This window comes from Ictidomys tridecemlineatus, chromosome 7 (assembly GCF_052094955.1).
Source record: "Ictidomys tridecemlineatus isolate mIctTri1 chromosome 7, mIctTri1.hap1, whole genome shotgun sequence".
In the NCBI taxonomy this organism is placed as follows: Eukaryota; Metazoa; Chordata; class Mammalia; order Rodentia; family Sciuridae; genus Ictidomys; species Ictidomys tridecemlineatus.
Window position 1 is genome coordinate 190062101 of NC_135483.1, and position 25791 is coordinate 190087891.

General features: G+C 42.1%; 1 protein-coding gene across 3 annotated transcripts in view; it reads left to right on the forward strand.

Annotated features, from left to right (window-relative positions):
• The window catches only part of Fbxo36 (F-box protein 36), an 82327-nt gene that overhangs the window by 39581 nt on the left and 16955 nt on the right, over positions 1-25791 (forward strand). For all 3 annotated transcript variants that reach the window (XM_078018164.1, XM_040267990.2, XM_078018165.1), the window contains one exon: positions 13914-14022. In XM_078018164.1, the coding sequence (XP_077874290.1) occupies positions 13914-14022 (109 nt within the window). The remainder of the gene's footprint in view (positions 1-13913; positions 14023-25791) is intronic.

A 25791-nucleotide genomic window follows, 5' to 3' on the forward strand; every position in this document is an offset into this window, starting at 1 on the left:
CATGTGCTAGCACACCTGGCTCACATAAATAAAGTTCAAAAAAAATAAAATGACAGCTGTAGTATTATTACTGCGCCAGAGGCCTGACTCTGGGAATCTAACGTATCATTTCTGGTACAAGCCCCAAGAACCAAGCAGAAAAGGTAATGCTGAAAAAGCATGAAAGGAAAGACTTTATTACCCTGCCCCCACATGCATGAAAGGAACTTCAACCAGTGAAGCTACCCTGAGAAAAGAACGGGACTCATCCTGTCCTCCGGGCTGCCAATGACTGTGAGGTTGCATGTACAGGGGAAGGAGGGCAAGCATTGGGGGTTTTCCTGGCCCAGGTTTAGTGCCGCTCTCTAAGCGGTGACCTTGATCAGGTGTGGTCTTGCTGTAGTTATCTTGGGTCTGTTCAGGCAAGGCCTGGTATGGATAAGAAAGTTGCTGGTGCCTGAGGGTTAGCTGAAGCTCATCCTAAGATGTTTATCTAGCAGATCTGTTTTTCCTGGAATCCAGGGTGACTCAGAGCAAAGGAGACAGATGTAAAATGGAGGCAGAGATGCCAGGTCTTTAATCCTACTTTAAGCCACTCATCAGATATTTGCAGGAAAGAGTGAAAAGTCTAAGTCCTTGTTATCCTTGTTATCGGCATTTTAAACATCTTAAGACTATATATATATATATACACATGGTGGTGTGCACCTATAATTCTAGCTACTTGGGAGGCTGAGGCAGAAGAATCTCAGGTTTAGGCCAACCCTGGCAATTTAGTGAGATGCTGATACAGTGAGATGCTGTATCAAAGTGAAATTTTAAAAGAGGTTGGGGCATAGCTCAGTGGTAGAGCACTTGCCTAGCATGCTTGAGGCTCTGGTTCCCATCCCCATTTCTGCAATCAATCAATCTATAAAAGAACTATTATTTACTTTCCCTCTAATACCACCATAAATGACAATTACAGGGTTTTTCTAAAACATAAACCTATAAAGACAAAGAAAATTAAGGAAGTAAAAAGGCAGTAAAATTCCAAGCCAGTCAACTGTGTGGCACACATGAGTACTCCTAGCAACTCAGGAGGCCAAGGTAGGAGGATCACAAGGTCAAAGTCGGCTTCACAAGGTCAAAGTCAGTTTCAGCAATTTAGATCCTCCTTCAAATAAAATTTTATTTTATTTATTTTTTTTTAAAGAGAGAGAGAGAGGGAGAGGAGAGAGAGAGAGAGAGAGAGAGAATTTTCAATATTTACATATTTATTTATTTTTTAGTTCTCGGCGGACACAACATCTTTGTTGGTATATGGTGCGGAGGATCGAACCCGGGCCGCACGCATGCCAGGCGAGCGCGCTACCGCTTGAGCCACATCCCCAGCCCTCAAATAAAATTTTAAGAGTCGGGAATTTGGTTCAACAGTGAAGTACCTCTGAATTCACTCCCTAGTAACACACACACACACACACATTTGCAAGTCAGAATATAGATAGATCACTTAATGGTAGCTCTTTGAGCAGCTTTGAAAAAGCTAAAATTCATCCTAGGGGTTAGGAAGCTAAAAAGAGATAAGGTTTTTATTCCAGAATCTGTTTGCCTTAGAAAGGAGTGGAAATAAGGGGCTGGGGATGTGGCTCAAGCGGTAGCGCGCTCACCTGACATGCGTGCGGCCGGGTTCCATCCTCCGCACCACATACCAACAAAGATGTTGTGTCCGCTGAGAACTAAAAAATAAATATTAAAAATTCTCTCTCTCTCTCTCTCTCTCTCTCTCTCTCTCTCTCTCTCTCTCTCTCCTCTCTCACTCTCTCTTTTAAAAAAAGAAGAAAAAAAAAGAAAGGAGTGGAAATAAGTTTCTTTGAAAGTGAGAGTGAAGAGCTGGGCACAGTAACGCACATCTGTAATTCCAGTGGCTTGGGAGGCTAAGGCAAGGGGATCACAAGTTCTAGGCCAGCCTCAACAATTTAGCAAGTTTCTGTCCTGTCTCAATCAATCAATCAATCAATAGAGCTGAGGATGTTGCTCAGTGATAGAGTCCCCTTGGGTTCAATCCCCCCCCCCCAAAAAAAAGAAGAGGCTGAAACTGTAGCAACATCTGGACATCTGAAAAGCACACACATTTGTTAGAACCACCATCTGCTTTATTCCTTCCGTCCCAGGTACAAGGAACAATTGCTGTCCACCTACAGAGAACTGGAAGTTTGGTCTCTGGAGGAGTCTGCTAGAGAAACTGTTAGGACCCTGGGCAGCTAAGGACACAGACTCGGTGATAAAAGTGGTAGAGGAGCCCAGTGCGGTGGTGCATGTCTGAAATCCCAGTGGCTCAGGTGACTGAGGCAGGAGGATCGCAAATACAAATCCAGCCTCAGCAACTTAGGCTCCAAGCACCTCTGTGAGATCCTGTCTCTAAATAAAATATAAAAAAGTCTGGGGATGCTGCTCAGAGGTTAATCCCCATACCAAAAAACAATTTTAATGTCAAAGTGCTGGTAAAGATGGCGCCTGGAGCGCTTCTCTTGCTTCTCTTCCGGGAGCTCAGGAATGTTGGCAAAGGTGGCGCCCTGAGTGCTTCTCTCCCGGGAGCGCAGGTCCATGATGCACTGAATGGCGCGCAAACTGTCACCTCCAATCCCTGTGAATGGCGCGAAGTTTGAATGGCGCACCTCCAATCCCTGAAGTGGCGCCAACTCTCGGCCAACGAAGAAGTAACAGCCCACTCGCCCTGCTCCTCCTCATCCTGCATTGAGCCCATAAATTTCTTTTTTTTTTTATTTTTGAGCCCATAAATTTCAACACCCTGTTCGCACTCACTCGCTTTCTCCCTCCTTCTCTTCTGCCACTGGCTGCCACAGTTCCGCTAATAAAATCTTGGACAGGTAAATGGATGTTTCGGCTTGTTGAGTTTACGGAGCTTTTCTGCCGTTCCTACACAAGGGATTAAATTAAAATCTGTATACTGTACTAGGAGACTCATTTTGACTTCCCATTGGATCCCAGGAAGCTCTAGGCCACTAGACTCATAACTTCCAGGCATTAAACTGAAGATTCTTCTCTGGGAAGTCAGACCAGTGCAAGAGATTTCAAGGTATAACCTCAACTTATAAAAATGGCCTCAGTGATCTTTGAAAATGGTTGCTACTCTCTTGACTCAGAAAACCCCACAAAATCATGCAAATGAAGAGGTTCAGATCTTCATCTTCACTTTAGGAACATCCATGAAACTGCCTGGGCCAACAAGAGTATGCATATCCCAAAGGCCACCAAGTAGCTGAAAGAGATCACTTTAAAGAAGCAGCCAGTGCCATCTGGCATTAGAGTAGTGGAGTTGTTTGGTTTGTCTAGGCCAAACAATGGAGCTGGACACAGTCTGTAGCCCAAAGAGTGCTGAATTTTTGCTGCACTTTCTTAAAAATACCAAAAGTAATGCTGAACTTAAGGGTTTAAATATAGATTCTCTGGCTCCTGAGCGTATCCAGGTGAACAAGGCACCCAGAATGTACCACTAAACTTACAGAGCTCATGGTTAGATCACTCTGGGGTGATCCCCAATGAAAAGGAACCACCAGAAGAAGTTCCACAAAAGAAAAAGATATCCCCCAAGAAAATAAAGAATCAAAAACTTATGGCACAGGAATAAATTCAACGTAAAGTAAATGCAAATAAAAGTGATATTTTGAAAGATATGAATGGGATCCTCAAGGCTAGAACCCCAGTAGGTCTCCCTGTACTGAGTCCTTCTGATACTGCTGGTAGTCCATGACAAGTCCTGCTTCCCCCTATGTTGAAGTTTGAACATTAGAGAAGCACGCCGAGGCAAGCATATAAAGCAGGGTTTATATAAAAAGGGGCAACATAGACTTCTCCCAGGAGGAAGAGGGGGCCATAGCTGGTATCCTGAAGCGAGGTGTTCTGCCCTTCTTATATGTCCTAGGCTTCCTTTATTCTCCTGCCTTTTCCCCCTTATCTTTCTCCTTCCTGCAGTGTGGCTAGGCCCAGGAGTGCTCCGTGGGAGGGCCCAAAGGTGGAAACAGGTGGGCTGAAGGGGGAAGGGCAGGAAGGAGTAGGCAAGGACACATCAACAACTTTATAGCTCCCTGTAGGGAGGGGCAGTTCCTGGGACAGGTTACCTTGGCAACAGGTTGGAGCAGGGGCAGGTTCTAGATAAGGGTGGAGGAAGGGCTCTGAAGGAATTAACATTTTAATCCCTCAGGGGACAGTCTCCAAGTTTCCAGACTCACTCAAAATTGGCCTCCTCCTTCAGACCTGACTTGATTTACCTATCTATTCTGACTGCCTGACTACTTCTGGCTTCACTTCCTCTGACAAGTCCTGCTTAGATGCCCATTGCCCATTAGTTTCATAGTTCCCCAATCCTAAGTACAAGTGAATAGCTAAGAATCAGTAGGTTTTAGAGGAAAGTCAAAACAAATCAACAACAAATACATTAAGTGAAATCTTGAAGAAAACAAAGATTATGTATACAAGCAATTAAAATACTAGTAATATCCTCAAATGGTAGAGATATTCATGAAACAAGAATAGCACATAATAAAAAAGTAACACTGAAAATTAAAAAGAGCTCTTAGAAAATAAGAATATGATAGAAAAAAATGAAATTTTTTTCAATAGAATGGTTGGAAACAGAATTGAGAAAAATCTCCAAAGAGAGAGAGAGAGAGAGAGAGAGAGAGAGAGAGAGAGAGATAGGTACAATATGGGGAAAGGAAGAGAAAATTAGAGAATTAGACCAAGAGATCCATTATTTGTAGAGAGAATGGGCGGGGGAGGGGAGCAGTTCTAGAAAAGTTATACACCCCCTCCAAAAAAAAAAAAAAAAAAAAAGCCTAGGCATAAAGTATATATGCTGGAATAAAAGCTCTCACATGTTGTTATGGTTTGGATATGAAGTATCCCCTCAAAGCTTCGGTATTAATCTAAGAATGCCCGGAAGTGAGATGATTGGATTGTGAGAGCTGTAACCTCATCTGTCCATCCTAGTTTGAATGAACTGACTGGGTGGTAACTGGGTGGGGAGTGGCTGGAGGAGGTGGGTCACTAGGGATTGGCCCCTTCCTTCCCTCCTCTTCTCTACTTCCTGTCTCCCAGAAGGAGAGCAGTGTTCCTCCACACACCCTTCCACCAGAGTGTTCTTCCCAGAGCAATGGAGTCGGCCCACCATGAATGGAAACTTTGAGACTATGAGCCAAAACAAACATTTTATCTTTTAAAAGTTATTCTTGTCTGGTATTTTAGTCACAGTGAAGAAAAACTGACTAACATCTGTTAAATCAAAAACTAAAGAGACCCAGAGAGAGATCTCTGAAACAAGGGTTTTTTGATCTGTTAGAGAAGCTAGTCCTGAGAATGGATTCCCAAGCCAACAGCTGCATGGGCAGGGGCAGATGGAAAATGTCTACCAGATCTGCGAAGCTTGAATATTTTAACATAAAAATTTGGAAAGAAGAAAGCATAAATCATCTTCATGGAACCTACATTGGCTATAGATAAGAGAGGCAGGACACCAGGAAGCACACAATGTCTGGAACAGGAGGGGTCCTTACAGAGAAGAGCTTGATGCTTCTTGGTGTTGGTTCTACAGCAGAAGCAAGATGTCACCTTGATGGGTGACCTTCAACCTACATGCTCTCAGTTTAAAATGAACTCCTCTTATCTCTTCCTTGCCTTCATCCTCTGGCCTTTAACCAAGAATTTTTATCACACTAAATGCCCTGTATAATGATCATACCAATATATCAAAGTTGGTATATTCAGAATATAGACACTTTATAGGTTATTTTCTGGGGAAAATTTATTAAAAAACCACTGTTAACTGACAGAAGATGATTAAGAACTTAAAAGAAGTAAAGAGGGCTCTTAAGAGTCCAGAAGTAGGGGCTGGGGTTGTGGCTCAGTGGTAGAGCACTTGCCTAGCACATGCAAGGCACTGGGTTTGATTCTCAGTACTTCATAAAAATACATAAATAAAATAAAGGCATCGTGTCCAACTACAATTAAAAATATATATTTAAAAAAAGAGAGAGACCAGAAGTAGCAGCTGCAAAAAAAGAAAAAAAAAATTATTACCTGTAAGCTGGTGGAGAATAGACCGTAAAGAACATAAGAACCAGGAAAGCCGTCTCCCCTCCCTCCTACGCTGAGATTCAGCCTTCTTTGGAGAAGGCATAGCTACCACAGGAACAGCAGTGTGTCGCATGATGAAGGTAAGAAACAGACTCAGATGAGAGTCAGAGCTGAGCTATGGAAATAACAGCGGGAGAACCTGCCCCAGGACTCAGCTGGAACTTGTGTGCGCTGGCCACGGAGCTCCATCCCAAGTAACAGTAATGAAGAACTAGATCCCCAACGGGAATATAGACATGTTCAGATCAGAATTTACCTCCTAAACTGGGTGCAGTGGTACAAGCCTATAATCCCAGTGACCTGGGAGGCTGAGCTTGGGGATTCGAAAGTTGGAGGCCAGCCTGGACAATTTAGCGAGGCCCTATCTCAAAATAAAAAATGAAAAGGGCTGGGGATGTAGCTCATTGGTAAAGCACCTGTGGATTCAATCTCCAGTACCAAATAAAACCAAACCAAAAATAAAGACCTGCTCCTTCTGAACAAGGAAGTAAACCACAGAGGAAATTCAGTTTATTTCATTCTCATTTCAGCCTCAGTCCCAGTACTGCCAAAATTAATTAATTAATTAATTAATTAATTAATGTTCATAATTCATTTTAGGAAAATAATACCCTTTTCACCTCTTGGAATGCCAGTGCTGTGTGAGCTTGTTTCTCCACTTCTCAGTAGATTGTTCGGATAAGATCTTTCTTCACCTAATAAAAGTTCTAATTCCATAAATTCTCCAGGTCATAGTATCTCAATCCCATTACATGTAATCCCCTAATTATACAGGACCTTCAAAACGGGAAAAGCTGGGTGTGGTGGCACACAGTTATAATGTAATGTCAGAGGCTTGGGAGGGTGAGGCAGGAGGACTGTGAGTTCAAAACCAGCCTCAGCAATTCAGGGAGGCCCTAAACAATCCAGTGAGACCCTGTCTCTAAAGAAAAAAAAAAGGCTGGGTTGTGCCTCCTGGTTATGCCCTCTGGGTACAATCCCAGGTACCAAAAAACAAACAAACCAACCCAGAAAAATTTGACCTTGTAGCATAACAGTAGTTTGGCAAGGGAAAGAAGAGCTGGGACAAGCACAGTTTGCACACTAAATTACAAATGTGTTTTCTTGGAAAGATGCAGAATGCCCCACTTAGTATGTGGTACCTGACAAGTCACTCTAATGTTTTATGAGCAAATTATTAATTGGATGTATAGATGATTCTTTTCAGTTATGTAGTTAGAAAAATATTTATAAAGATGATTTTAAAAATAAATAACAGATCTGAGTGTAAAGCTGAAATAAATATTTTCAGAGAATATGATTAGGAAAGTAGACTTTAGTGAAATGTGTGTGTGGTGGGAGGGGTACTGGGGAATCAGACCCAGGTACATTTTTCATTGAGCTACTTCTCAGGTCCTTATTTATTTATTTAATACTGGAGATTGGACCCGGGGGCACTTATCCACAGAGCCATATGCCCCTCCCTTTTTAAACATTTTACTTAGACACAGGGTCTTACTGAATTGCTTAGGGCCTTATTAAGTTGCTGAGGCTGGCTTTGAACTCCTCACTCAGCTATGGGATTACAGGCGTGTGCCACCGTGCCTGGCTTTATTTTTTGTTTTGATACAGGCTCTTGCTAAGTTGCCAAGGCTGTCCAGAACTTGCATTCCTCCTACCTCAACCTCCCAAATCTGTGGGATTACATGTGTATACCACTATGCCTGCAAAGTGTAATTATGGTTAAATATTGTTAGTGAATAAGAAAGAAGATGGGGGGGCGGCTAGAGAGAGTGACATGAGGATTGAACCTAGGGCCTCACACATGCTAGGGAAGCAATCTACCACTGAGCTATGTCCATTTTTTAAATTTTAGGACCGGGTCTTGTTAAATTGCCCAGGCCTGGCCTTAAACTTGTGATCCTCCTACCTTATCCTCCTGAGTAGCTGGGATCATGGTCATGCACCACCATGCCGGAATGGAGGGTTCTTATCTCAGCATTTGCAGCTGAATTTGTTGGTATAAATATGAAACACTGGTACATGAGTGAACAGAGGGAAGGAAGGAGGACATATGTGGAGCACCCTCTCTGTGCCTGGCATTGTGCAGGACACTAGATATGTCTCCTGTCATCCCTCCAAATCCAGTGAGCTGGGAACCACCATTATTTCCTTTATGGAGATGAGGAAACTGAGGCCAGAAGAGATGAAGCATTTTGCCCAAGGGAAGTGAAAGACCAGGGTCTAAACCCGGACTCATCTAACCCCCAGAGTCTACACTTTGCCCCAGTAACAGGATTTCCAATGGGGAGATAGTAGTGGGAGTGTCACAGTCTTGAGCCTGGGTGTGGAGGAAGGAGGTGTGCATTTCCCAACACGCTCAGCTGGCCCCATGTTTTCCTATTGCCTCCTTGTGAGCTGTCTGGTGGTGCCGCAGTCTGTCTGGGCACAAATAACTGAGCTACCAAAAAGCCTTGTAGGTTCAAACAGCAACTCTTTATTCCCGAATTCTCACCGGCCTCTACACACACTTCCCAGGAACACACTACCTCTACCGGGCTCGCATGCCAGTTCTCCCAAAACCCTGGAGAACTCAACGGGAACTCCAAAGTAGCAGGCACCCGAGGCAGCATGATCCGCCCTAATCCCAGCAGGATCAGCCCTAATCCTGGAGCTGCCCTAATCCAGGAGCAGGGTCACCTATCAACCATTCCCTCTAGCAAAATGCCAGGTGTCATTCAGACTAAACTGTGGCTCTCAACATGGTGGGGAATGTCAGGGGCCTTCACTGAGTTAACAGCCCTGCCTCCTCATCCTGCTGAAATGTCATTTGGGCAGAGGAGGTACACGGAGATTCATGAGGAGTCTTAGACCCCTCTTAAAAGTAAACTCAATTAGCAAGATTATTAAAAAGTTTTACTGGAAATATTTAAGTCTAAAAGTATGCTAAGTATATACTTTTTAAAGAATTCTACCCCTGGCCACATTATTTCAATTAGGGTACCAAATATTGGAGAGTCATCTATGTCACCTATAGTAAGGCAAGTGTCCTATCATGAGGCCGGTGGCTGGCCCTCCTGAGGAATGTGAGGCAATGCATGGGCACAGACTCAAGGTCAAACACTGCTGGGAGAGAGGAGCTCTTGCAGGTTGTCTAGGTCAACCAGTGCTGGGAGAGAGGAGCTCTTGCAGGTTGTCTGTCCCACCACCGTTGGTTTCTTTACCCATGAAAGGGCAGTCTTACATGGCTCACAGGAGGTTGGGAGAATTCATGAAACCCCGGAGCGAGTACAGTGAACTCCGTGTTCCATCCAGAGGTAAACAGTCTTGCAGACCTGGCAGGGAGCGCCTCTGTGGCTTTTCTTGCAGGCGTGCTAACAGACATTAATAGAACAGTCGCAGTCAATAAGATCCAAAATGTGTAAAGCAGTACTGACAAGTTTTCAAAATAGAGATGAAATATACGAATACAACTTTGTATGTGTATATAACTTAAAATATGCTAATACCATAATCGATGCTACCTTTTTAAGAGTACTGGGTGGAAATTCTTAGAGTGGAGCTCACTTCAAGCTGCATCTGTCATCTGTTGTGTGACACAGTTCACTTACTGCCACAACTAATGTTCCTTCCTCCTGCATAATAAATATTTTCTTTTGACTATTTGGATCAGTCATGCATATACTTTTGAGCCCTTTACCAAATGATCATTAACATCCTTCTGTGTTATTCTTTTTCTTTTGTTTCTTTTTTGTGGTGCCGGGGATTGGACTCAGTACTCTAGCACCAAGCTACAGGGGAGCCCTCTCTTTTTTCTTTACTTTCTTTATTCTTTTATTTGGAGACAGCATCTCACTAAATTCCCGAGGCTGGCCTTGAACTTGCAATCCTTCTGCCTCAGCCTCCCAAGTCACTGGGATTACAGTGCTATTTTTCTACAAGTTATTTTGTTGTTTGCAGAGTGCTCTCTGCATCATCTAATGTGAGATAGTTACTTAACTAGTCCCACCTATTGAGCCTTGGGTAGATTCTTATTACTCATTATCGTAATGCTGCTACGATAACCATCCTTTTATTTATTTTTTAAAAGTATTTATTTTTTAGTTTTAGGTTGACACAATATCTTTATTTTATATTTATGTGGTGCTGAGGATCAAACCCAGTGTCTCGTGCATATCAGGTGAGCACTCTAAACCGAGCCACTACCCCAGCCCCAATAACCATCCTTTTAAAAATGTTGTACACATCTCTGATAAATCTTTTATAAAATGTTGGTTGTTTTCTGATAAAATTCCATAGGATTCTATTTATCTTAAAATAGAATTGCTACATCCAGGGGAATTAATATTAGTTGGGCACTGTAGCTCTTACCTGTGACCTCAAAGACAGGGGGCAAAGCAGGATGATCACAACTTTGAGGCTAGCCTGGGCAATTTAGCAAGACCCTATCTCAAAAATAAAAATAAAGGGCTGGGGAGGTAGTTCAGTGGTAGAGTGCCTGCCTAGTATGCAGAGGCCCTGGGTTTGGCCCCAGCCCTGAAAAACAAAAAACACTGAAGGAGTATAAAGGTTGGGTAGTATGTCCAAAACTGAGGAAATCCACGCCCTTCACCGTACTGAGGATCTTACCCAGGGCCTTACTCATGCTAGGCACAATGAGAAATTTTTTTCCCTTCCTCCCTCCCTCCCTCCCTCCCTCCCTTCCTTCCTTCCTTCCTTCCTTCCTTCCTTCCTTCCTTCTTTCTTTCTAGGATCTCACCAAGTTGTCCAGCCTGGCCTCAAACTTGCATCCCTCCTGCCTCAGCTTCCCTAGTCTCTGGGATTACGGTGTATGCCAACACACCCAGCTCCTCTCAGTGACTTTTAGGGGCTCTCAGTTTCCCTTGTCCTCACCAAAATAGTGTTTTATCACTTACCAAAAAGAAAAAAAAAATTGTTACCAAGCTAAGAGAAAGTAAACGGCTCAAGATACCCATTTTCCTCTTTTGATAAGCACATTATACAGGACAGACCCAAGTCTTGACAAGGCTGAACTGTGAGTCTGAATCTTCATTGCAGCGCAAGGAGGACTCTGGTCCTAGCCAGCCAGCTTCCTTAGGTAGGTGATGTATTCCTGATAATTTGCTTTAAGCACCCCAGGGGAGCCTGTGGGAAGCTTGTGTGTGCTTAACCTGAACCCAAGCCCCAGAGATCTTCCCTCCAGAGAGCATTATGACAAGCACTGTAAATAACTGCCTCCTGAGTCAGGCTCAGGCTGGTTAATTACATAAGGAATGCGGGGTGAAGTCAATAGGATGTGCACAACCCTCTCTGCCCGCCATTGAACACCTCCAGAGGTGAGTCTGCAACACCTCTCTGGAGAATCACGTTTGGCTCTAGAACTGTTTTTTTTTTTTTTTTTTCCCAGAACTCCCCCCGCCCCCCAACCAAGTATTTTGCTGCTTGCTCTGGATCAGCAGGCTTAGCTGATCCTTTAATTATAACATGGGGACACCTGCCTCAGGGAGAAACTTCTGCAAAGGTTGCCAGACAGCACCTGGAGGAATGGTGAAAGGGGGGTCTCTGCTGAACTTTCAGAAATGTTTTGGGCTCTGGTGATACCTCCATGGCACTGTCGCTCTTGAGGTGGAATTCAGTCTGAGACTTGTGCTCACTCATAAGACACCTAGCAGTAAGGTCGGGGGAGGGAGACAGGTTCGTTCTAACCTCTCTGAAACTTTGCTCATCTGCAGGATGGTTGTAAGAAATGGACTAAATTATCATAATTGTTATTAATATAAGAGAGAGATTTAGTGATAATTGGGATTGAAGCCAGGGGTGCTGTACCACTGAGCTATGTCCCCAGATCTTTTTATTTTGTTTTGAGACAGGGTCTCACTAAATTGCCAAGACTGGCCTCAAACTGGCCATCTTACTTCAGTCTTTGAGTTGCTAGGATTATAGGGGTGTGCCTGGCTGGACTACATTATTTTTACTTCCCAGTTCCCCCCAAAATGCTAGATTGCCAGGTGCAGTGGTGAACGCCTATAATTCCACAGACTTGGAAGATTGAGGCAGGATGGCAAGTTCCAGGCCAACCTTAATAACTGAGTGAGACCCTGTCTCAAAATAAAACAGTAAAAAGGGCTGGAGATGTAGCTAAGTGGTAGAGCAACCCTGGGTTCAACCCCCAGTAATGAAAGAAACAAAACCCCCAAACAACATGAAAACCCCATGGGTTTTAGATCCAGACTGCCTGGTGTCTTCATTCAATAGAAAGGAAATATCTTTATAATATTTAATATTAATTTTTAAGAGAAAGAAAGTTATACTGCAGGGAGATGAAATGAATCGTCCAGGACTACACTGCTCCACAATGCATGCAGTTTCTACTGGAATCGCCCTCATTATGGACTGAACTGTCTGCCCTCCACACTCATTTTCTGTTTGTTTGCTTGGAGTACTGGGCGTTGAACTCTGGGCTAGGCAAGCACTTTACCACTTGGCTACACCCCCAGCCCGTTCAGTTTTATTCTGAGGCAGGGTCTCACTCAGCTGCCCAGGCTGGCTTGGGACATGCAGTCTTCCTGCCTCCTCCTCTGTCGCTGTGATTACAGACCTGCATACAGGGCAGGCTCCCCACCTCCAAGTCCTTACCCGATGCCCTGACCCCCAGTGTGACGGTACATCCCTCCTTTCCTCCCATGTCATCATCAAAGTGCAGAAAAGGGTCTGTTTCTCAAATGGGTGGAAGTTCTGTCACCTCACTTTACTACCCTGCTTCACTCTTGGTTTAAAAACATGACCAAAGCTGGGTCTGTTCCAAGGGGCTTTCACCAGGCCCAGGAGGTGACACTACCATGAAATCAATAAAGAACAGAGTGCAGCCCATGCCACGGGAATGAGGTTTGCTTCAGATGGACAAAATTCTCAGATCTGTTACCAAGAAGTGTTTGTGTCTGACACATTTTCATGCATCACACAAAGCACAACGGTGTTTTTTTCTGCTCCTATTCATGTAACTGTCATGCTCTCTGAGGGATTTATCCATCATCTTGTCTGCCCTGTTGCCTGGGAAGGAAATAGGAGAGCCAAGCAATTACTTTGGAATTAGTTCCCCAAGTTAGAGAATCTCTGTTCTCAAGAACACAACCATTTGGCACTGGGTGATTTCATCAATTGACCTGATAGATTTTGTTTTTCAGCACTATGTATTGAACCCAGAGATACTCCACCACTGAGATACACCCTCAGCCCTTTCTATTTTTTATTTTGAAGCAGAATTGCAGTAAGCTTCCGAGGCTGGCCTTGAACTTGTGATTCTCCAGCCTCAGCCTCCTAAGTAGCTGGGATTATAGCCAAGACCCATAATGCCCTGATTCCATTGTTTTTTGTTTTTTGGTTTTGGTACTAGGGATTGAACTCAGGGGCACTTGACCACTGAGCCACATCCCCAGCCCTATTTTGTATTTTATTTAGAGACAGAGTCTCACTGAGTTGCTTAGCACCTTGCTTTTGCTGAGGCTGGCTTTGAACTCACTATCCTCCTACCTCAACCTACTGGAGCCACTGAGATTACAGGCCTGCACCACTGCACCCAGCTCCACAGTGATCTTTCAAAACCCCAAACATAGGATAGCTGCTAGGATTGGAATCAGTCCCCCTCCCACCTTTGGTTGTATGTAGACACAATGCCTTTATTTATTTATTTATTTAATTTTTTATGTGCTCCTGAGGATCAACCCAGTGCCTCACATGTGCTAGGCTAATGCTCTACCTTGGAGCCACAACCTCAACCCTGGAATCGGTTTTTTAACCTGTCACTTTCTCTTCAATTGCAGATAATTTTTAGATGGTGGAAGATATCTCTGAGAAGTGAGCATCGATCATCAAAACCTGGGGAAACAAAAGAAACTCATGAAGACTTCCTAGAGAATTCTCACCTTCAAAGTAAGCAAGGGACATATTATGCACTTATTGCTGTTAAGTTCTCTATGGTTAGTGATAGAGTTTTATGTATTTATGGCACTGGGAATTGAAACCAAGACCTTGCACATGGTGGGCAAGTGCTCTACTGCTCTATGCCAAACCCCAGTGATAGTTTTTTGTTTGTTTTTGGTTTTGAAATCCTGGAGTTGGAACCCAGGGCTTCGTTCATGTGACACGATAGCTTTCCCTCTGAGCTACATCCCCAGTCCAGTGATCGATTTTTGTCAGAGAAATATCAAATAAATCATCTTTTGAAATACTGATATACAATTAATATACAATATTGTATTCTTAAAAAGCAGAAAATTGTTAAAATATCCTGAAATTTCTTTGGGGAAAAATCTCAAAAGTTTTTAAGATTCCACATTAACATGGATTCCATTAAGGAAGTCAATTTTTTTTTTTTTTTTTTTTTTGCTATAGTTCTTTAAAATGGGTTTCCTAGCCTGGGGTTTTAGTTAATTTTCTCGTTGCTGTGACTAAATGACCCGACCAGCACAACTGCAGAGCAGGAAGAGTTTATTTGAAGGCTCACAGTTTCAGAGGTGAGCCTCTCAGTCCATAGAAGGCCAGCCCCATTCCTCCAGGATCAAGGTGAGGCGAACATCATGGAGGAAGTGTGTGGCAGAGGGAACCAGCTCACAAGATGATCAGAAAGCAGAGAGACTCCACTCTCCAGATACAAAATACATTCCTCATAGCCATGTCCCCAATTAACCATTCCCTCGAGCTACGCCCTAACATTTCAGTTACCATTTAATCCCTATCTGGGGATTAATTCACTGATTGTGTCAAGATTCTCACAACCCAATCAGTTTTCTTCTGAATCTTCTTGCATTGTCTCACATGAGAGCTTTTGGGGCACACCTCACATCCAAACCATAACACATACATGTATAACAATATAACAGTACATGCTTGTAATACCAGTGATTCAGGAGGCTGAGGCAGGAGGATTGTAAGTTTGAGGCCAGCCTCAGCAATTTAGCAAGACCCTCTCTCAAAATAAAAAATAAAAAGCACTGGGGATGTAGTGTAGTGGTAAAGCACCCCTGGGTTCAATTTCACATATCAGAAAAATAAAATAAAATAAATTAATTAAAGAGAATGTAGAATGGTCCTTTAGTTAAAAATATATTAGAAGGTTATTTGAAAACTTAATGAAATTATCAAATTCTTGTACTCTTTTGTATCTTGCTGGTCATTTAAAATCTGTTTCTAAGAAAGTAGAGATTTTAAAAAATGAATAAAATGAAATTCCCATTTATTTATTTATTTTTTTCATTTCTGACCTCAAGCATGCTGGGTAAGTGCTGTACCACTGAGCTCCACCCCGGCCCTCTGTTTCTTTTAATATCAAGATTTTCTGGAGAAGTAGTTCTAATTAAGTAGAACATTAGAGTAAGTAATAGAAATTTCTTTCCAATTTCCCTTTTCCTTTTTTCCCTCCTATTAAAAGATAAACGTAGGCACATGTTAAAATTTTATCAAGTTTATTTGAGTGGACAGAAATTCATGAATTGGGTGGTGCCAAACCACAAGCAGTTTGGGCCCAACCAAGAGGGCAGAAAGGGAAAACTTTTATAAGGTGTTCATAGAGGTAAAATATGGAAAATATTTTACTAGTTTAAGTGGAAAGTCCCAGTTGGAGGTTAGTTGGTGGTTTCTGATTTGTAAATTCTCCAGTTAGACATTAGCTGGCAGTTTCTGATTGGTTGACCTCACATTTTGTTTTCCTGGGCTGTGACCCTTCATTCCAGTTGGGTTTCAGTTTGCTTAGGTATGAATTCAGGGCACTGGAGCTATCTTAGCCTAATGGCCTCCCAATTATTTTAACCTCCCTCAATCTGAAAGTTTCAAACATAAAAAGAAGGCAGAATTTTTTCTTTCATGGCTTTCAAGTACCTGTAACCTAGTCTAAACAATGCACAACATGTGACCAAATAAGCTATGAATGAGCCCTGGATTGTTTTGAAGCAAATCCCAGTTGGTACATCATTTCCTCTTAAGCTGCTTCAGTATATGTTTCTATTTTTATCTATTTATATCTATCTATCTATTTATCTATCTATTGTGCTAGGGATCAAACCTGGGGGCACTTTACCACTGAGCTACATCTCCAGGCCTCTGATTATGTTTTTAAAGTTTGAGACAGGATCTCGCCAAGTTGCTGACAGTCTTATTAAATTGCTAAAGCTGGCTGTAAACTTAGGATACTCCTGCTTCAACCTTGAGTTACTGGGATTACAGACATGTGCCACTGTGCTTGGCTCTTTGTGTATCTCTAAAGGAACTCTTTTCCGGGCTGGGGATGTGACTCAATCGGTAGCGTGCTCGCCTGGCATGCGTACTGCCCGGGTTCAATCCTCAGCACCACATACAAACAAAGATGTTGTGTCCGCCCCAAACTAAAAAATAAATATTAAAGTTCTCTGTCTCTCTCTTTAAAAAAAAAAAAAAAAGCATTACATATGCAAAGATGAATAAAATCCATTAAAAATAAAGGAAATCTTTTCAACTAAACTCTAATAATTTTTCCTTAATACTAAAATTCTAAAACTAGAAGTAACTCTAGAAATTCTTATTAGTCATAGTTAGCAATGGTATTAATATCAAGTACTCTGTTTGAATGTTCCCATTTTATTGTTATAATATCTCTGTAAGATAATGAGATAATGAGATTTACAACAGATGTGACTTTTCAAGGTCTTATAGGGAAATATTGATGTCACCAAGATTAAGCATGGAAAGTCAAAAAGTCAAGTATAGTAGTCGATGGTGATGGTGATGATGATGATGATGATGATCTAGTAGTAGTAATAGGAGTAGAACCCAGAGCCTCACACATGTTAGGCAAGCACTTTACCTCTGGATTAAATCTCCAGTCCTTTTTAAAAATTTTTAAATTAATTAATTAATTTGGTACTGGGGATTGAACTCAGGAACACTTAATCTCTGAGTCACATCCCAAACCTTTTTATTTTTTTTATTTTGAGACAGGGTCTTACTGAGTTGACTAGGGCCCCACTAAATTGCTAAGACTAGCTTTGAACTTGCAATCTTCCTGCCTCAGCCTCCTGAGTCACTGGGGTTATAGCTGTGTACCATCATTCTCAGCTTAAAATTTTATTTTGAAACAGTGTCTTGAAATAAAAATTTAATACTGAGGATTGCACCCAGGGGTGCTTTACCACTTAACTACATTCCCAAATCCTTTTTATTTACTTGGTTTTTTATTATTTTGAGACAAGGTCTTGCTAAATTGCTGAGGATCTCACTAAATTGCTGAGGCTGGCCTTGAACTTGTGATTCTCCTGCTTCAGCCTCTTGAGTTGCTGGGATTGTGTATCACCATGTATCAATTCAGTACCATAATGGAATAGACTATTAGAAGGTGGTAAACCATGAATTAGGTCACTGGGAGTCATGCTCTGGAAGGGTTTATGTCTCTCCTCTGTTTTCTGTTTGCTAAGAGGTGAGACACCTTCCCCTGCCACACCTTTCTGCCAAGATGTACTGCTCACCATAGGCCCAGAAACAGGAGCCAGCTGACATGGACTGAAATATTTGAAACCATGAGCCAAAACAAATCCTTCCTCCTTGAAGTTGATTTTCTCAAGTGTTTTTTCACAGAAATGTAAAGCTGACTAACATAGAAAATTGGTACCAAGAAGTAAGGCTGTTGTGACTTTGCCTGACCATGTGATGTAAAAGTCTTCAGAGCTGATTTGTGGGGGGAGTTTGGAAAGGTTTGGAGATGCAGTAATAGAAGCCCTAAAATGTTGTAAGAAGAGCTTAATAGATGATTCTGGAGTGATTTCAGAAGACCAGAATGCTGATAGGAATGCAGACAGTAAAGACTGTGCTCATGAGACTTCAGATTAGAATTAGGACTTTAAAAAGAATTAGACTAGGGCTGGGGATGTGGCTCAAGCGTTAGCGTGCTCTCCTGGCATGCGTGCGGGCCGGGTTCGATCCTCAGCACCACATACAAACAAAGATGTTGTGCTCACCGAAAACTAAAAAATAAATATTAAAATTCTCTAAAAAAAAAAAAAGAATTAGACTAGAAACCATTCATGTTACATTTTGACAAAGAACTGGTCTACATATTATCCATTTCCTGAGACTTTGTTCAAAGCTAAGACTTATCTGGTAGAGGAAATATCAAGGCAGCACAGCATTCAGTAGTAACATGGATACTGCTAGCTGCTTTTAGCCAGGTTTACTGTGAGAACAAAGAGAAAAAAAAAGTCAGGGGCACTTGGCCACTGAGCCACATCACCAGCAGATCAGAAATATTTGAAAAACTTAGCTGGATGCAGCAGCACATGCCTGCAGTCTCAGCAACTCTGAAGACTGAAGCAGAAGGATTCCAAGTTCAAAGCCAGTCTCAGCAATTTAGCAAGACCCTCAGCAACTTAGTGAAACCTTGTCTCAAAATAAAAACTAGAAAATTCAGGGGATTTAGCTCAGTGTTAAAGTGCCCCTGGATTAAAGTTTCAGGAAAAAAAAAAAAAGATTTGAAAAACTTGCAGTTTGGTCACAAAAGGAGTATGTTTAAAGTTAAGTCTAAGGAAGAGATAGTTGCTGAAGAAATTAGTGCAACTAAAAAGAAGCGAGGCTGGGCACATGGGCACACACCTGTACTCTCAGTTAGTCTTTGGGTATGAGGTGGTCCCCTAAAGCTCCTATGTTAATTTGGGAGGTGAAATGATCAGATTATGAAAACCATACCTAACCAGTGGATTCATCAAAGTCTTTAGGATTTAAAATGTAAACTCATTTGAAAGACTTATTTTCAAAAAGACAACTCCAGGGCAAGCGGGTCGCCAGAGGCCACCTATGAGTTTACTTCTTCAGGATCCTGCACTGTGTTCAGCTGCCCAGGCACTCAGACACCGTGGCAGCCGTGGCCCAAGTAGGCTACTTTGACATCATCCACTGGTTTTGCAGGCACAAAGAATGCAAGAGTTGCAGCTCCTGGAGGCTTCCACGAAGAGGCACAGCTCTTCTTCTCTGTACTGGAGACTGAACCCAGGGTGCTGAGCTACGTCCCCAGTCTTTTTTTTTTTTTTTTTTTTAATTTTAGACAGTATCTTGCTACGTTACTAAGGGTTTCTCTGAGTTGCCGAGACTGCCCTGGAACTTGTGATCCTTCTGCCTCAGCCTCTCAGGTGCTGGGAGCCACCACGCTTGCCTTCCACTGAGATTTCAAAGGAAGACCTAGGAGGCGGAGCAGAGTGTGTCAGGGTGGAGCCCGGCAGGCAGTCCAGAAGGCAATATGTGGAGCTCTGGGAGTGAAGCTGCAGCTGCATGGTGAACCCAGCAAGCCAGAGCCGCCAGGAATTCGCGGAGGAAGGCTACGGGCAACAGGCAGAGCCAGGACAGGAGAGGGGTCTGTGGCCGGCAAGTAGCATGGCCACACAGGCAGGGCAGCCTCGGTGGTTTGGAGCCCACATCTTCCTACCATATGCCCTGGAGCTGGGCTTGGAGCTACAGGATTTACTGTTTGGTCTGGTTTGGGTCCATCTCTCCTTTCTGTGCCCATTCCTCATCTTTTTTGCAGTGTGTGTCAGGGTGGAATGTTTACCCTGTGCCTATCCCACCATTGTATGCTGGAAACAGGTAACTCACCCTGTGAGTTTTACAGAGGCTCACAGCTGAGAATTACCTCCAGTTTCAGAGGAGACTTTAAACTTGGACTTTTCTATTTTTGTGGGGAGGTGGATCCCAGGGATTGAAATCAGGGGCACTCAGCCACTGAGCCACATCCCCACCCCTATTTTGCGTTTTATTTAGAGACAGGGTCTCACTGAGGTGCTTAGTGCCTCAATTTGCTGAGGCTGGCTTTGAACTCGCTATCCTCCTGCCTCAGCCTCCCGAGCTGTGAGATTACAGGCAGGTGCCATCATGCCCGGCTAGACTTGGACTTTTGAGCAGGGCTGGAATGTTAGGGTTATTGGGACTCAGGGAAATTGTCTGTGTTTTACATAATGAGATAAATATGAGCCTTTGGGGGCTGTTTTAGTCGGATTTTTCAGTGGTGTGACTGAAATATCCGACCAGCACAATTGTAGAGGGGGAAAAGTTTATTGGCACACTGACAGTTTCCGAGGTCCGTTGGCGGCTGGCTGTGTTCCTCTGGACTTTAGGGGAAGCTCAACATGGTGGCGGAAGAGTAGGGCAGAAGGAAGCAGTAACATGATGTTCAGGAAGCAGACAGACTCTACTCACCAGATCCCAAACACACATCCCAAAGGCACGCCCCCCCCTTCCGTGACCCGCTCTCTCCAGCAGCACCCTCCCACCTGTGATCACCCTCAGTTAATGCCAGCAGGGGATTGAGTCACTGATTTGGTCGAGACTCTCATAACCCAATCATTGCTGCTCTAAACCTTTTGCATTGTCTCACATAGGAGCTTTTGGAGGACACTTCAACTCCAGACCCTAACAGGGGCCATGTTATAGTTTGAATCTGTCATGTCCCTCAAAGGCTTATGTGATGAAAGCTGGGTCCCCAATGCAGCAATGTTTAGAGGTGGGGCTTTTGGGGAAGTGATTGGATCATAAGGACTCCACCCTCCTCGATGGATTAATCCACTGATGGAATACTAGCCAAAGGATTGTTGACAGGTTATGGAAAATGTAGGAAGTAGACCTACTTGGAGGTGGTATGTCTTTGCGGTTGTGCCCTTGGGAATTTTATCTTTTCTCTAGCCCCCTTATCTCCCTCTCTGCTTCTTGGCTACCATAAGATGAACATGCTCTTCCACCATAAGGTACTGCCACGTCACAGGCCCAGAAATAATGCAGCCAGCTGACCATGGACTGAAACCTCTGAAAGTATGAGCCAAAATAAATATTTTCTCCTCTAAGGTTTTCTCAGGTATTTTGTCACAGCAATGATAAACTGACTTATCAGATAAAGGTCTGGATTGATTGCTTCCAATATCATTATTATGTGTACAATATCATGAATTCCTATAGCAAGAGTTTATAAAACTCACTGGCTACAAAAGAACCATGTTGTGGAAAGACTATCCATTTCTTTTTTTTTTTTTTTTTTTTTTTTTTAAAGAGAGAGTGAGAGAGAGAGGGGGACAGAGAGAGAGAGAGAATTTTAACATTTTATTTATTTTTTCTTAGTTCTTGGCAGACACAACATCTTTGTTGGTATGTGGTGCTGCTGAGGATCGAACCCGGGCCGCACGCATGCTAGGCGAGCGCGCTACCGCTTGAGCCACATCCCCAGCCCAAGACTATCCATTTCTGATTGAATAAAAATCAGGCCAGGCATGCTTTAAATTATGGAATAGACATGTTTCTGTACAGATAGGTATAAAGTAACCCCTATTAGCCAGGTGTGCAGGCACACATCTATAATTCCAACTCTGGAGGCTAAGGCAGGGGGATCACAAGTTTGAGACTAGCTTTGGAAACCTAGTAAGATTCTGTCTCAAAATAAATATTAAAAGGCTTGGGGATATAGCTCACTGATAGAGCACCTCTAGGTTGAATATCCAGTACTGAAAGAAAAAAAAGTCATTCATACACTACATAGTATATAGAACTGTTGGCATGGTGATTAAGAATGTTGCTTAATATAAACTACGTTGATTAAAACCCACTAAATATGTGACCTTGGGCAAATTATTTAATCTTTTTAAGTCTCCGTTTTCTCAACTATTGATAATGAAAATAATGACAGTATCTACTTTATAGGGTATTTATAAGGATTAAATGAAGTGCTTAGAATCTGCCTAGAATATAGTAAGTACTCAGTTAATTCTAGCTATAACAGTTGTTAAAAATCTTAAAGATTGAAGATTCTCCCTTACAGATCCTTTCACTAGAGAGATCCATTATAAGCAGTTTCATTTGCATTTGAATTCTTTCTGTTTGGATTGTGTGTATGTGTTTATAAAAATATATTTTATATTTCATTAAGTTGTTATTGTTCATGAACAAGTAGCCCATTCTTTTCCAAGAATGTATGGTATTCTACTGTACAAACATTCAATCCTCATTGGATAATTATTTTCAGATGGTCTTTTAGTTTTGCTGTCCATACGGAAGCCTTTAGGTGCACTCTGTGCCGTGTGTATCTGTACACTTAATTAAATCATGTGGATTCCAACATGTGGAGTGGCTAAATCCAAAGCTCCATACATTATATGTCTTGGTGGATTTTATCTGAGGGTGAACTCCTGAAGACCTTGCATATTTCAAGGCTGACTTGATGAAGGGTGATGTTTCTGTTAACCAGCTCCATGGCACTGCTGTGGGATGTAGCACATTTGCCTTCTGCAGTGCATTTGACCTTTATAATTATGTCAGCTTCATGCTATTTTTGAAAGAATTTTAAATTAAGCAACTTACATTATTTCAACATTACTGCCTAAGTATGAGGTTCATTAATATTTTGATGTCACAATATTTCAATTTTGAATAATTTAAAACTTACATAATGCCAGTCACTTAATATCTTCACAATTGTCCTCCCAGAAGACTGCTGTATGCATTCTATTTTGTGCAATAGGAGGACTTAGGTGTTTTCTTAGACCTTTGCCATTGTTAATTAGGTATTGCTATTCTTTTTAATCTTTTCCAATCAGATGGTAAAAATAGCATCATGTTTAATCAGCATTGTTATGGATAACCAGCAAGCTCAACATCCTGTCATGTTTAATTGCCATTTCTATTCCTTCTGTCATTTGTCTGTTTGTATCCTTTGTTCATTTGTCTCTGAAGTTTTTTAGTTTTTTTTTAAGAGAGAGAGAGACAGACAGAGAGAGAGAGAGAGAGAGAGAGAGAGAGAGAGAGAGAGAGAGAGAGAGAGAGAATTTTTAATATTTATTTTTTAGTTTTGGGCGGACACAACATCTTTGTTTGTATGTGGTGCTGAGGATCGAACTCAGGCCCACACGCATGCCAGGCGAGCATGCTACCGCTTGAGCCACATCCCCAGCCCTGTCTCTGAAGTTTTTTTTTTTTTTTTTTTTTTTTTTTTTTTTTTTTTTATTGTTGGTCGTTCAAAACCTTACACAGTTCTTAATACATCATATTTCACAGTTTGATTCAAGCGGGTTATGAACTCCCAACTTTACCCCGTATACAGATTGCTGTATCACATCAGTTACCCTTCCATTGATTGACATATTGCCTTTCTAGTGTCTGATGTATTCTGCTGTCAGTCCTATTCTCTACTATCCCCCCTCCCCTCCCCTCCCCTCCCCTTTTCTCTCTACCCCTTCTACTGTAAATCATTTCTTCCATTTGTATTATCTTGTCTTACCCCTCCATTACATAGTTCTTGATATATCATATTTCACATTTTGATTCAAGTGGGTTATGCACTCCCATATTGCCCCTTATACAGCTTGCAGAATCACATCAGTTTCACTTCCATTGCTTTACATATTGCCATCCTAGTGTCTGTTGTATTCTGCTGCCTTTCCTATCCTCTACTATCCCCCCTCCCCTCCCCTCCCCTCCCCTCTTCTCTCTCTACCCCCACTACTGCAATTCATTCCTCCCCTTTGTATTATTTTTCCCTTTCCCCTCACTTCCTCTTGTATGTAATTTTGTATAAACCCGAGGGTCTCGTTCCATTTCCATGCTATTTCCCTTCTCTCTCCCTTTCCCTCCCACCTCTCAACCCTGTTTAATGATGGTCTTCTTCTTGTGCTCTTCTTCCCTAGTCTGTTCTTAATTACTCTCCTTATATCAAAGAAGACATTTGGCATTTGTTTTTTAGGGCTTGGCTAGCTTCGCTTAGCATAATCTAATCTTTTTTTCTGAGAACTTTAAAGATCCAAGGAAATGGCTGGGGACCCATTGTTCCGTTTTTGTAGATGCACCTGGCATAAAAAATGATTTGGTCAGTATCAATCCCCAGTATTTCCCTTTAGCTTCCTCCTCCCGTCCCTTGGCTCCTTCCTTCTACTCCACTGATCTTCCTTCAATTTTCAGGAGATCCCCCTACCACCATCTTTTTATTCCTTTTTCCTCTCTAGATTCTATATATGAGAGAAAACTATAACCCTTGACTTTCTTAGTTTGGCTCATGTCACTCAATGTTCTCAAGTTCCTTTCATTTTTTCTGCAAATGACACAATTCCATCATTCTTTCCAGTTGAATAAAATACCATTGTGTATATATACCCACATTTTCTTTATTCATCTATTGATGGACACTTAGGCTGGTTCCATAATTTGGATATTGTGGATTGTGCTGCTCTCAGCATAGATAGGCATGTATCATTACAGTATGCTGACTAATTCTTCAGGATAAATACTGAGGAGTGGTATAGCTGGGTCACATGGTGGGTTCGTTCTTAGACTTTTAAGGAATCGCCATATTGATTTCCATAGTGGTTATACTTTTAATTTACAGCCCCATCAACAGTGCAAAAGGATTCTTTTTCTCTACATCCTCTCCAGCATTTATTATTATTATTTTTATTATTATTATTTATTTTGGTACTGGACATTGAACCCAGGTGCATTTTACCACAGAGCCACATCCCCAGCCCTTTTTTTTTTTTTTAATTTTATTTTTAAACAAGGTCTCAGTAAGTTGCTTAGGGCATCATTACATTGCCTTGAACTTCCAATCCTTCTGTCTTAAGCTCCCGAGTCATTTGGATTACAGGTGTGAACCATTGTACCCAATGTTTGCATTCTTAATGGCTGCCATTCTGACAGGAGCAAGCAGAAATCTCAGTGCAGTTTTGATTTGCATTTCCCTAATGCCAGGATGTTGAACATATTTCATATATTTGTTGACCACTTTTATTTATTTATTTTATTTTTATTATTGCTTTCTTGGCACCAGGGATTGAAAACAGGGGCACTTAACCACTGAGCCACATCCCCAACCCTTTTTATTTTGAGACAGGATATTGCTAAGTTCCTTAGGGTCCCGCTAGGTTGCTGAGGCTGGCTTTGAATTAGTGATCCTCCTGCCTCAGCCTTCCAAGTTGCTGGGATTTACAGGTCACTGTGCCAGGCCTCAGGCTCTTCTTTTAAAAGACTTTTTATACAAATATACCATAATGAATCACTTACATACATGATTAAGATGCACTATTTTAAAAATAATACTAGAAGGGACACAGGAGAACTGGCAAAGGAGTGGGGGAGAGGTGGGATGAGATGGGAAGGGCATAGGGAGTGATTGGGGGATGAGATTGGTCAAATAATGGTAAGTGCTTCTATGAACACGGCATAAGGAATCTCACTATTATGTATGACCATGATGTACCAATAAAATTTTCAGAAACAAATAAAGGAATTTGGTGGGAAGGTATGTGGGGATGACATCAGTGATCACGGCATGCTTTCTGGTGGTCTGTCAAATCTCAGGATCCTTAGGTTGTTTCCTTCTCCATTATCTGACACATAGAACCATTGGGAAGCACCCTGGGTCATAGACTTTGTATCTGCCTCTGCTTAAGCTTTTCTAAAATCATGTGTAGTGATGGCTAATTGAGGGTGCAAAGGGCAATTCTGTATGTGTGCGTGTGATACTGGGGTGTAAACCCGGAGGCACTTTACCAGTGAGCTACATCCCCAGCTCTTTTTAAAAATATTTTAAAATTTGAGACCAGGTTTCACTACGATGCCCAGGCTGGTGTCAAACTTGCAATCTTCCTGGCTAAGGCAATTTTCATAAATGAATTTCCAGTAACTTTAAGATTGTGAATGAAGATTTGTGGATTTCCC